A 14,119-nucleotide genomic window follows, 5' to 3' on the forward strand; every position below is an offset into this window, starting at 1 on the left:
GAAAAAATTTTATGAGAAAACAACTCAATGTTTTAAGCTGTGTGCATAAAATAACACTTGGTTTGCTTACCAGTTGTGGATTTGGATGCGATACCTGGTCCCATCTCTTCAGTTCTTGTACAAATAATATCCACACCCTATTATTATTTTCAATTATTTACTACTGAGGAGAAGGGGGCCAATTACAGATGACTGTATCAGAAAGTTGGCCAATTGTGCATTTGGTAATTCAACTTTGACAGGGCAATGTTTAGTATCATGTTTCCTTCCTTTGTTGTGCACCTCACAAAAATGTCATGGGCATACTCCACTGCCTGAGATCAAAATCTTACCTAGAAAATGTTACGTAAACAAAACACAACAGTGAAGTACACAAACTTCCGAGTGCTTCAGTGGCTACTTACACCATAACATTAAAATGCTGACTCTAGCTGACCTAAAATGAGGGTTATCAGGGAAAAGTTATCTCATCACAAGAAATACAAGAAATAATGGATTAAATATGCTACGAATACAAAACATGAGAAAAATACACAAACCAAGCAAGTGAAAAAACCTATTTTTTATAATTCAGTTAAAGTACTGACTTAAAACGTATGTCTGATAATACTGAATACTTAACAAACAAAGCAGACAAAAAAATTCAAGTTTTTTTTTTTACTATCATCAGCACTGAGTATCTTCTTACGCAAGAATGAAACACTACAATAGCAAGAAAAGCATGAGTTACCACCAATTGCACAAATAAAATCACCCACCTGGCAGGCAGAGAATCTTTAAAGGGAATTCCCCAAAACAAATTAAAAAACTTAAATGGAATATAAACACCAAAAATATCACAGTAACCCCAGAGAAAACAAAGGAATGCACCAGTTCTACACTACCTATAAAACATAAGAGTGTTAACATCAGAAATTACAAGAAAAAAAGGCAAGTTACTACGAAATTGTACGAAATTGGATACATAATAGGAATAAGTATGAAAAAAGATAGCATAATAATATCAACTGTCTCAAATGCTGAACCTGGAAGAGTGATGTAAAGTATCTGTTAACACTGTAAAGTCAAACCAGAATTGTAGGCAAAGTGCGGCATCATTTGATGTCTGAACACCTCAGTACTATATAGGCCTTTCAAGTTTAGATTAAAACAAGTTGGTGTGACTGGTATTTTGTTGCAAGGAAATATGGCAACATATAATTAGTAGAGTAAACGACCATCATAATTTTTTTTTTAAATCAGAGACTGATGGGTCATACACCTTAATACCCTTATTTTGCCTATGCCTGATGAAGACACACTTACAAAATCTGTAGTTTTATCTTGAGGTGATGATTATAAAATATATAAATGGTACAAATGGTAAATATTGGAAATGATGATTATAAAGGTCAAAATGTGTCAAGAAAAGTTCAGTCATGATTTTACATCTTAAGGAAAAACAATGGAAATGCAGAGAATCTGCCACACACATACCATCTCATCAGTATTGGTTAATGAAAAACTTTGAAAATATAATATACAGCATTTTACTTACTATTTACACAGTGTAAGTGGAAAAATGATTGAAAGAACTGGTATTATGATACAGTACATTTTAAAATCTTAAAAGCTATAAATTATCTTATAAAAAATTACTTCAAATACTGCAAATATTTCATCATGTTTATGTAAAATTTTGATACAAATAAAAAGACAAACAATGTAAAAGAGGTAAAAATATCAATGCAACTATTCAAAAGGTAACAGAAGTCAAATTAAAAATGCACACTTCACAACTGTATTATCAAATACTATAGAGAATTCCAAGCATCCTCCCACTGGATAGATATATCTTGCTTGTTAAGATTTTCATTATCTGGTACTACTACTACTTTCTTTGCAATATTATCAAATGTTGTAATAGAAGACCCAACTTCACCTAATTCTAAATTATCAGAATTAGTATGGTGTGAAGAGTCATCATCTACTTCCTCTTCCTCCTCCTCCTCCTCCTCCTCCTCCTCCTCCTCCTCCTCTTCCTCTTCCTCCGCTTCATCTGGTCTTTTCTCGTGTAACAATGTTCCTTTATTTGAGTTGCTTAAAAATACAGTCTGCCCACTAGTGGAGGGTAAAGTCTCAGATAATATACCTGACTTGAACCAGTCTTTACTGTCAGGGGGGAGTGCCACTGAATCTTTGTCTGATAAAATGGGTACTTCACTTTTAATAACACTGGAGGAACCAAGCTGGTCATCTTCACATTTAGAACCAAGACCATCTGGTGCCTGGACTTCACCAACCTCACCAGGATCAGCCTTTGATGTTTCTTCCATGTTACCAAACCCTTGATTTTGTAATTTCAAAAGCATTTTAATGGATGGAAGAGTAAACACTGTTTTTAGATACTTATAACCAGCTGGACTTTTGCAATACAGTGCTAGCATTATTTGTAGAAAACGTTTTGAATATCTATTTCCCTTTCCATCAACATTTTTCCAGAACATCTGACTTTCCATAAATACTGCATGCTCTTCTGAGAGATACTTCTTGCAATCTCTCACAATTTGCTGAGGGGTTCCCACATCTTCAACTTCCTTGAAATCTCTTTCCAGTTCTGAATACTTCTTTTGCAGGCGACTATAGCGAGTCCTATGCTTACCGATGAGGCGTGCATGTTGCAACTTCATTTCTTTTACATATCTACGAAGTCCTTTTTTGCTTGCTAAATAGGAGCAAGGAATAAAAATTTGTTAACAGAGCAACAGTATTTATAGTCTTAAATTTATAATGTGCTGACAGTTTAGTATTCTAGGTAATACTAGAGTAATTAACCTAACTGTAATTAGCTTAATAAAAGCAAGATTTTATCTAACCTTGAAAAAGAACAGTGTAAATTGTTCAGTGCTAATATTTCAGTAGAATACTGTACTGTAGTGTTTCATTGATATGGTACAGTACAGCTAATAATATACATCATGTATTAAATGTACAATTGGAACTGCATTTTATTTTGCTGATTTGCACCTGACAGTAGAGGAAACCAAGGGAATTTAAGTTTTATTAGTTTTTCTAAAGGAAGCTTTGAAACTTTGACAACTGTGTCAGTGAAACTTGTAAGTTGTTTATTCATTCAATGAATAAACAACAGAGGTTAGTTGATTTGATAGATTAAACATGCACAAGTTTCATTTAACTCAGACATTAAAGTTTCTATTCCAAACCAAAAAAACAAACTTAAAATTCTCTTGTTGGGCACTGCTGTCATGCAAAAACATGAAAACAAAACTTAACACTCTCCATCAAATAATGAACAAATGCTGTACTAATTATCACTAAAACACAATACCGGTACCAAGACATTAGTGCTGTTAAGTTTAGTTCTTTATCAGGGAAAGAAATATATCAACCTAATTACCATTACCCTAAACAAATGTTTAAAAACTCAAAATTATTTTTTTCACACAAACTCCAGACACATCAGACCCTATTCACATGGACAAAATGAAAACAGCAGTCAGCCACTGGCCACAATCACAACCGTGGATCCTGAGCTTTTCATCTCCTGCAGTTAATTTCTTAACTCTTTGTGCTGTCTGGCCAATTAGCCCCAAGCAATCAGCAGGGATGAAGGCAAGAATTCCACGTAAGTAAAGATTTGTATAAAGCACAAATTAAAACATTAATTTGTTTCACCAACAAACTCATTACGTACTTGTAATTAGACCAAATCTCCATTTGCATGAAAAGATTAAACTACAGCACTAAAACCCCAAAATTGCCTGAATGAGATTTATAAGGACTGTTGAAGAGGTCCTAGGTTAGATATAAGCATCAGGGACCATGACTTGGAACAGTGAGCTCTGTTCATGAAACAGAAACCCTGATACAGTAATTTAAAGTAACTCTTATTTTCATTACTGTTCATTAATAGTTTGACCAAACTACTGAATTAAAATTCTTACCATTTATTGAGCTAGCCTATAGGGCTGGTTCTTAATATCACAAATTTTTAATCAATTTGTATTTTTCCTAACATACAAACCCTTCGGTCTTTACATTGAGATTTTCTCCTGCACTAGCTGGAAACCAGCTATGAAAAATTAAAACACAATATGATCAAGGTATGGCATAGTAATACATAGTGTTATCCAATAGGGTCAGTGAGTGAATGTCATGATTGGTCTCCAGAGCAATGGAGACGTTGTGAGTCAAAGAAGAAGTACAAGAGGAAAGGCGTTGCTCAGCCATGGGAAGGTTTTGACCCTTCAATAGCAACAGACAACGCCATTCCTTCTTGTGCTTTCTCTCCTTCCCCAAATCATCTTCCTGCTGCTTATTCCTTGGAAGAATTTACCTCTTCCCGTTCATCTGTTGCCTAATCAATAGATGTTTCTGAGAGGGGTGCAGGAGATCTTATTGTTGATTTGGTTGCTCCTTCTGAGGGGGGTAGGGAAGTCCCTCCCCCCTTGGAATGAGGACAAAATTCTTTTTGTGATTTAGTTCCAGGCATGGATGTAGATGTCGCTACTCTCTGAGCGTACTGGTCGGCTTTAGGCCTTCCCAGAGAACCCTGGTTGGGGGGACTACTTTCACATCTTATGGCCTCCCATCTCGCCACTTCAACTGCTGGGAACGTTTCGCCTTCTGTGTCGATGACATCTACACATACGGCTTCCGCAGCTATCTCTGTGACGACTGCCTGTGTGTCGACGGCCGTTACATCTGCCCATATGTCTATGTCCATGACCCCCCCTCATCCTACGATGTTCCATGTACGGCCATTCTGTCTCTGCTTCGTGTAACTGGCCCTTTGTTGTCTACTGTTTCTACTCTTCAGACTTTACTGGAGAGAGTTGCAGTCCTCAAAGAGAACGACAGCCCCGTTTCTATGATGCCTCAAAAGAATCGTCATAGATCTCCTCCTCCAAATTCTCAGGATTCATCTCCCTCTTCGACTTGTGTGGTTCCCAGAAGACACTGGAAGAAAAGCAACTTCGTGATTTCTCCCCATAAGACTCAGTGGGGAGGGGTGATCGGTTGTCCCCTCACAGCTGTATTCCTGCCTCCAAGTTGTTACGGGTCCCTCCAAGCCCAATTCTACGGCAAAGCCACACAGCTGCTTGATCACAGCCGTAACTAATTCTGGTCGTTGTGAAGTTATGGAATCTCACACTGCCTCATCTATGGTTAGGAACAGTAAAGCACCAGATCAAGCTTTGCCGGAAGTGATTGTAATTCCTTCTCCCCATCGTGCAGAGGAAGTTACCAGACCTCTGATCAAAAGGAAGAGAGATGACCAGGCTCCTGTCAAGAAATCAAGCCTTGTACAGCCACAGACTCAACCTCAGTCACATTCACATGGCTGTGATGTTTCTCCAGGTATGACTTATCATCCATGTCATTCCTCAGCTGTCACACGGAAGTCACCCCACCGTTCTCATGGATGTGACTCCTCTCCACACCACAGACTTCATCCAATGTACGGCCGCGACAGCAGTCTTGGCCACGCACTTGTGTCCGTAACAAGTCTTGTTACAGAAGTCCCAATCAGCCATGACATCAACTGCCGCAGCACTCATATAGCAAACACCATTCTCCACGACGTTCATACAGTAAAGACCGTTCTCCGCAAAGTCCCGAATGTCCACACAAAATTCATTAAGCTTCATATCTTCTAGATTTGAATTCATCTAAGCCTACTTCCCCAATTCCTTCCACCTCTTGGGGATAGAAGGGGTATAAAGAGAGCCCCTCTTCCCATCTTAAGAATGAAATCACAAATTCTGATTCTCTGGACAATGCACCACCCAATAAGGTTCTAGGCCCTGAATATGTATATGTTCCAATAGTGCTTCCCGACGAAATGGAAGCTGACAATTCCTTGGATAGATCCGATAGGAACTCTAGGGGTTTAGATTTGGAAGATCCTCTTCCACTTGACCTTGATGCTAATGAACTGGCCAAGAAATATAGTGAAATGGTAGAAATGATTTGTAAATACAACGATTTAGAAGAGAATGTGACCACCCCTTCAGAATGTCCTTCAGGTCATGAGAAGTTCCTAGGCTGCAAGAAAGAAGCAAAGGCATCGGTAGGATTACCGTTGGCCAGTCTTGCTGACTTTGCTTTAGAGCAAGTGGATGCTCTCATCTCTGGACGAGACAATTCACTTCATTCTAGCAGATCTTTCAAGTTACTTCCTCCTCCTCTTCACAGGCAAAGACACTTTTGTACCGCTCCAAGAGCCGTTCCGCAACCAAGACAGTTGGATCCTGACATCATTCGGCTGGGACCAAGTCTTTCTCTAGATCATTTTTGGGGGGAAGAGCACCTCTTTTACTTTCCAAGAGGCAGCATCAATGGAGGCTTTGGTTTGAACAGGCTTATAAGCAATTTCATGGCTTGACTTGTGGTCCACTGCAGTTGGCAAGATCTCATCTTATGCCTTCACAAGGGATACTAAGGAGTGTTCCTCCTCCTTTCGTCTTTTGCAATACGGAGCAAAACTATTTTGTTTCCGACCCATTTAACAGCTAATATGTGGGCCAACTGGTTGCTGAAGAGAAGGGACTCCACTCTTTCCAGGGTCTCTAAATACATCAGTCCCGAGTCTATGTTAGCCTTAAGGAACTGAACAATCTTGCAATCTTCTTCTCTCTTCCCAAAAGACCAGATTCAGGTTGCGATTGATTGGAGAAGAGCTGACAAAAATGACCATATAGTGCTTCAAGCAGTCTCTAAGTCTTCAGGTCCAACATAGTCAGAGCGAGACAACAGGCAACTCAGAAGAAATCACAGGCTATGACAGACCCTCCTAGGGACCAACAACCATCTCCTAAAACCACAAAGACCTCCTCTCAGCAATGCCCCTTTCATTCACGACCTTCTAGGAGCGGAAGAGGAAACAGAGGCAGAACTAGAGGAGGGAAATGCTAGAGAGGACATCCCTCCCCACCCACTACCATTGGTGGGGGGGTGCCTGGCAAGCCACTGGGCAAATTGGCAGCGACTATGAGTGGAAGACTGGGTAGTAGATGTTTTTCGGGTAGGATAGCTACTGTACAGGCAGTCCCTGGCAGGCTCGGTTATTGGCAGTCCGGTTTTACAAGGCTTGTCTAGCTATGAAAATCGACAATTTTCAGGGCCGAAAATCGCCAATTTCCACTGATCACCACCAATAATTGGGTATTGGTGATGATACATACCTAACAGAGGCGCCGATAACCAAAAATTGCTGATTTCCGGTTATCATCGCGCCGTCAGAACGGAACCCCTGCCAATAACCAGGGACTGCCTGTACTCCCTTTTGAGTTTCATCCTCCTCTCTCCTCTCCTCTCCTTCAGAGGACATACATTCGAGGCTCACCAGAGGATCTGGCTTTCCAGAACAAAGTGAGGGAGATGATGAAGAAAGGAACTGTGGAAGTAGTGAAGGATCCTTCATGGGTTTCTACAGTTGAGTTTTCTTGGTAGAGAAGGCATCTGGTGCCTGCAGACCAGTAACAGATGTCAACTCTGACCCTATTCAACAGGAAGACTTGTTTCAAAATGCAAACTCCCCGTACAGTTCTAGCTGCCATTAGGCAGAACGACTTTATGTTGACAACAGACCTGAAGGATGCCTACTTCCAGATCCCAGTTCACCAATCATCTTGCACATTCCTTCGCTTCATTCTAAGAGAGACAGTTTATCAGTTCAGAGTCTTTTGCTTCGGCCTCTGACTGTCCCACAGGTGTTCATAAGTGTGTTTACTCTGGTCTTGACTTGGGCACTCTCCAGGAATACACATTCTCAGATACCTCGACAACTGGCTGGTCCTAGCAAGTTCTCAGGTGAAGTTGATCCAAGACAGACACCATCTTCTTCAATTCTGTCTCAACCTTGGGATTGTGATAAATTTAGAGAAGTCAAATCTTGTTCCAGCCAAAGGACTCTACCTGGGTATGCTGACAGACAGTCATATCGAGAGTCTTTCCCTCAGATACAAAAATAGAGAAAGTCAAGACAGTCGTGAGATCATTTTTATCGAAACAGAACAGTGGCAAGTCGTCCTAGGTCACCTGTCATCTTTGGAGAAGCTTGTCCCTCACGACTGACTTCACCTTCAATCGTTGCAGTGGAGATTGAAGGAACTGTGGTCCCCAGTAAGGTATTCTCCATTTTTCCATGTTCCTCTTTCACAGGAGGTGAGATGGGACTTAGCATGGTGGCTGGACAACAGGAACCTGACCATAGGAATACCCCTTCATGCTCCTCTTCCAGATATTCTTCTCTTCTCAGATGCCTCGACCGAATATTGGGGGGGCTCACATGGAAGATCTTCTGACTTCAGGAATGTGGAATCAAGAAGAGAAACAAATTCACATCAACATCCTGGAACTGGAGGCAGCTTATTTAGCTCTTCAGGATTTTCAGGATCAGGTAACATTCCTTGGTCTTGATGTCCAACAATAACACGGTGGTGGCTTATGTAAACAAATGGGGGTGGGGGCTAGTCTCTCTCCATCTTAACAATTTGACAGTTCAGTTACATCAGTGAGCAGATCACTCTGTAGTTCTGTCAGCCAGGTACATTCCAGTCAAGAGGAACATAGTGGTGGCCAAGTCATCAGAATCAAGTCTTGGGAACAGATTGGTCATTACCCTGAGAAGTGACGGAAAGACTGTTCTTTCTTTGGGGAAGGCCAATGGTGGACCTTTTTGCCACCCTATTCAACAGGAAACTGGAAGTATTCTTCTCAGTAGTTCCAGGCCCTTGGGCAGCAGCAGAAGGTGCACTTCAACATCCATGGGACAACCTGGAAGTTTACACCCTTCCACCCTTTTACCTGATTTGTCAGGTGACCATCAGGGTAATGACCTCCCAATCCTCAGAATGGCTCTGGTGGCTCCCTTGTGGCCACACGCCGAGTGGTACCCCATCCTTCCAGCTCTGCTGACCAAAGCACCGAGAAAGATTCCTCCTTGGCACAACCTTCTTTGCCAGACCCACATTGAGAGGTTTCATCAGTCTGTCAAGCTCCTATCTCTTCACGGTTGGAGACTATCCAGTGTCCCCTGTGAGCAAGCGGCTTTTCTCACAGGGCAGCGTCAGAGACATCTGGATATCTCAGGAAATCATCAACAGCCGCGTACCAGGGAAAGTGGGCAGTATACTGTGATTGGTGTCATCAACGGGGTTTCTCTCCAGTCGGAACTTCTATTCAGCAAGTGCAAGTGGCCGACTTCTCCATTTTCCTATGTAGGGAGAATCTTCTTTCTGTGTCAGCCATTAAAGGCTATGGGGCCGCTTTAGGGCTAGTTCTTCCTTTAAAAGGAGTACAGTAGATCTATCTCCCTCATGGGAGATCTCTATGCTTTTACAAAGTTTTGAGCAGTCCTGTCCCCCTAAAGAACTCAAGCCTCCTAGCTGGGATCTGATGCTGGTTCTTACTTGTACCCCTCATGAACCCTTACGGGGTTCATCGGATAGAGCTTTGACCCTCAAGACAGTATTTTTACTTGCCTTAGCCTCAACCAAAAGAGTGGGGGAACTTCATGGCTTCTCTATTGAGGTGAAACACTCATGGGCTGGAGTTCGGTAGCTTTTGAGTTTGTCCTGGAATTCGTGGCTAAGACTCAGAACCCATCGGTCCCTGATGACAGGTTCAAGTCCTTTTCAATTCCATCCCTTGATGATTTCGTTGGTGATGATCACAGTAAAATGCTTTTATGTCCAGTTACGGCACTATGCCACTATCTAAAAAGAACTCGATAACTCAGACCCGAGTGTCGAAGGCTTTTTATTGGTACTGGCTGAAACAAGATAGAATTGTCCAAGAATACCATCTCCTTCTGGCTACGAGAGGTTATGAGAAGTGCGTACAGTTCCTCTAATGTAGATGACAACTTGGTGCGACCCTAGAGCTCACGATGTCAGAGGTTTCGGCAACCCCATCGCTTTGAAAAAGAATCTGTCAGTTCAAAGGGCTTTGAAAGCTAGTACATGGAATCATCAAACCACCTTTATCTCTTTCTACCTAAAGGACGTTGCACACGTCCTTGGATACTTTTTCCTTAGGTCTGGTGGTGGCTCCCCAATAAGTTGTTTAACTCATCCAGTGTCCATTGCGGGACAGGTGTATCTAGTGTATGTGTTCGTATTTAAGAGATTGTGAATGCAGTGAATGGCCTACTTCCTTTCTCCTTTTCTTTCTTCACTCCTGGCTTGCAGCGGAGAGAACAACCTTCGGTAGCTGGATCTGTCTAGATACAGGTGAGAGGGCTGTCATTCTATTTCTCTTCATTTCACACAATGAACACATCTCAGCACTAGAAGTGACGTTTATAGTTAACCAATTGGTTGTTGTCTACAATTACAAACTTCTGTGGTGGCATGACTTTGATATTCTTAACTGCTATATATATTGCATATAGTTCTGTGAAAACACATTCATCATTGGGAAAGGAAAGTTGGATTTTGTCAAAGATAACAACAGGTAAGGTGTCCTGTGTCTCCTTCAGATGTTAGGGGAGGAGTGGTATCAGTTCTCATCCACCTTCATGAGTATGTATTAGATGGTTTTCATGAGCATTCATTATACTGTATGGTTCTATTATCAGGAATGTCAGTAAGTCAGATTCAATAACAAGGAAAGCTATGAGGCTATTGGAGCTGTTACAATGGATGAGTTCAAGGAATTCTGCTAAGGATGCAGAATAAATCTCTTTAAAAGGTAGCAAATGGGAGTCAGGGTCAGGATACTTACAGGGCAAAGTGGACTCCAAGCCTTATGGATTTTCACATTTCCATACAAATAGCTAAGTTCAGTTCCCCACTACCTTTGGGAGTTAGATGCCATCATGACATGAGTGAATTAATAAGTCGTTTGGTGTCATAATCATACCAATATCAATTAAAAGGCTTTAATTAATGTAATTTAAATGCTTGATGTCTAAAAAATACATTAAAAAGATTACCAATCTTTAAAACAAGTTTAAGACTACAAAAATCTTACAAAATACTAAATTAAATCTTTTACAGAAGGAACGTTTCTGAAATAAATTTGGTAAAAAATGACGTCATCTTCAGAGAAGGCCAGCTTCTGAAATATATCTGAAAATGCTACTGGCATCATTTATAAATTCTACTACAAGGGCTTTGGCAAGAATGTACTTTACCTATCACTTGCACCTCTAGCTTCAAATATAAGTTTACATCTAAAGTCCTCAAGCCTTGGATATTCAGTTAACAAGTACCTCACCTAACATTAAAATCCCCTGCATAAGGCATGCATGTCCCACTCATATGCAGCACATGGCTGCTTCCTATCTCCTGGGAATACAGGCAGTCTCTGGGTTACGGCGGGAGTTCCCGTTCCATCTTTTTAAGCTGGTTTTCTCCCCTCCTTAGAGTGAACCCTCCCAGTGGCTACAGCTCCCTAAACAGGTTTTCTCATCTCGTTATAGCACCTACAGCTAGTGCAGTTACTTCGGAAAATCATCCGTAACCCAGAACCGATTTTTTAATGAATATATTTGAAATAGTGCCTTAAGTTCGGAACGCCGTAAGTCAAGCCACCGTAACCTGAGCACTGCCTATTGCTATAGTTCCAACATCTCAGTACCATGCACAACTATGTGCCAGTACCCAGCTGATAATTACAAATATGCATGCAAAGCACTTTTTGAAATTCTAAACCGTGAAACTGCTTCCATCCACAATTGTTATTCTCTCGTCAGCTATTGTAATCCCATGTCATAATAGGAAGTGCCTTGCAATGACATTCACTGCTATATACTGCTACATAACCCTACAGAGAATTTGACACTATCTGTAAGAATTAAAGTTGAATTAAGTGTTCTTCATCATGCTCCACAGAATTTGTGCAAACCTCCTTCTCTTGTCATTCCTCAATGTCAATAAAGCGGGCTCCTTAAAAAATGCAATGACTGGCAATTTCCTTGGATGAGTTGCTGAAACCTTAAATGGAAGCATCTTATTTCTGGCTATACATTTGATCATGCTTATATTTTTGTTACACCCATAAACCAGAGGGCCAGGAATATCTACGCAAGACTCATAATACCTAAAAAAGCTTTACACTGCTGGCAGTCTGATAAGCCACAGAATTTGGAAGCCTCTGCAACCCATACCAATATTGAGCAATGGAAGACTACCGGTGAAGGTCGAATGGCACCTCTTCAGTATTAACTACAAGACTTGGAATAGACTGAGGATCTAAAATCACCTGTCAAAAATCTGGCGTTTGTACAGGTTCTGAACTATGTTCTTTTTTTACCTCCACAAAAGGGCTGCTCCTGGAGGGGTGAGGAAGTCATGGCTTGAAAGGCAGTTGAATCCTTGGGACCCTTAGATGACTGGTCCAACAAATCTTGCATTGATTTTTTCTGTAGGTCAGATGTAATTCCCTTCACAGTGTCCTGAGGAAGGAAGTGGTGCTAGTCCAAAGGAAAGAACAACAGGGCCGACTTCTGAGTTTGAGTGACTCCCTTGGAGCTCTCTCTTCTTCAGAACACCAGAAGTAACAAGAGTGGAAAGCTCTGGAGAGCCATTTCTAATTGCTTTGTCGGCACAGGACAAAAGTCCAAGCCAGTCCGAGGCGATAGCTTCTACTGGGTCCTGGTAGTCCTTTATCTTCTTGGCCAGAGTGCCCACTTTCCAGTCCAGAAAATTAAGGACTTCAAAAACCTTGAAAATATCCTTAACTAGATGGTCTAGTTCCGCCGAAGAAAACATTATCTTTGCTAATGAGAAAATAGAATGGTGAGAAGAGTCGATGAGACCAGGGAAGTTCTGAGAAAATAGAATGGTGAGAAGAGTCGATGAGACCAGGGAAGTCCCCTTGGGAGAAAGCAGCGACTCCCAAAGAAGGAGCTTCACCGTTCACGTAAGATAAGTACCTCCTGCATATTAAGCAAGAGGGAGGAAAGGCGAAAGACTGCCTTGCTCCTTTTTTGGACAAAAGCCAGTCCCCGTCTACTTTAAGGACTTCCTAGATGATGAAGAGAGGACCACCTTGGAGAGCCTTGTCCTTTCATCTGGTTGATTCCTCATAAAAAAAAAAAGTCAAAGCAGGCGAGACCAGGGCAGCTGGGGCAAAAAAAAGTGGGAAAATTCCCCACAAGATACCTCAACAAAGCTGCATAAGCCAAGAAAGGTGCTGGTTCTTGACAGACCTCTTCCTCTTCTGAGGAGACCGGGGACTAGATTGCATCCTGAGAAATATTGGGAGCGGAAGGAGATTTCTTCAATAAGCCCATGATTTGGGCTAACTGTTGCTTAATGGGAACTAGAGTCGGCTCGTCCTGACCCAAAGGTGAAGGAGACCATGGTTCCTGAGCAGACTAAAGAAGTGATGAGTGCCTGGGAACTGGCACCCGGCACCAGACATTTGCTGGCGAACGTTGGGCGCTTAGGAGTCGTCAATGGGAGCTTGGGAGCCAGGTGAGGGTGCTCAAGTGAGAAGGCCTCCGGACTGTCTTATGTAGACAAAAGTGGATATTGATGAGCAGTGGCAGGGACAGAAGGGTCCACAGCATAACTAAAAGAGGGCTGGGGACTGGTGCTAGACTCCTTATACCGCTTAATGGGAAGTGGATCTGGACAGAGACCAACATCCTCAAAGGGCACTTAAGCGGTCGGGAAGAGTCTAGGTAACATTTGTGGCACCTACTGTCTGCGCCGTAGTCGTTGGAAGAGCTTGAAGATAAAGTGACGCACCTCCAAAGACATGCCTTTCCATTGGCCGTCTGCCGATACCCGGGGTTGTGCAACAGGAGCGGCTGAGGGGGCGACTAACCGTGGGCAAACCCCAACTGCCTCCCTTGGACTGCCAGTATGTCTTGTCCCTGGTCCAGGGAAGCACAACAGTGATCTTGGTCTAGGAGAACCGTCAGGATGGATAGCCAACTCCTCCACTTGCACTGCACTCTCACTCATCGCTTTCTCCGCAAACACTTTATCCATTATAATTTTAAGTGATCCTCCTAACCTTGGATTCGAGACTGGTGATGGCATCAGGGTTGGAAGCAAGGGAGCCAGGCATGGGAGTAGGGGGTTGAACAGTAGGAGGGCAAAGAATAGGAGAAACAGTTGGAATAGGAGTAGTAGGGAGAGCAATAGGACTAACCTGT

The 14,119-nt window shown here is 42.0% G+C and overlaps 1 protein-coding gene across 7 annotated transcripts in view; it reads right to left on the bottom strand.

Annotated features, from left to right (window-relative positions):
• Positions 1 to 1,513: 1,513 nt before the first annotated feature.
• LOC136852588 (uncharacterized) overlaps positions 1,514 to 14,119 on the bottom strand; it is a 222,082-nt gene continuing 209,476 nt past the window's right edge. For all 7 annotated transcript variants that reach the window (XM_067127440.1, XM_067127433.1, XM_067127430.1 and 4 more), the window contains one exon: positions 1,514 to 2,704. In XM_067127440.1, coding sequence (XP_066983541.1) covers positions 1,794 to 2,704 — 911 coding nt within the window. In that variant the 3' untranslated portion in view covers positions 1,514 to 1,793. The remainder of the gene's footprint in view (positions 2,705 to 14,119) is intronic.

The sequence above is a fragment of the Macrobrachium rosenbergii genome, chromosome 25 (assembly GCF_040412425.1).
Source record: "Macrobrachium rosenbergii isolate ZJJX-2024 chromosome 25, ASM4041242v1, whole genome shotgun sequence".
Classification (NCBI taxonomy): Eukaryota; Metazoa; Arthropoda; class Malacostraca; order Decapoda; family Palaemonidae; genus Macrobrachium; species Macrobrachium rosenbergii.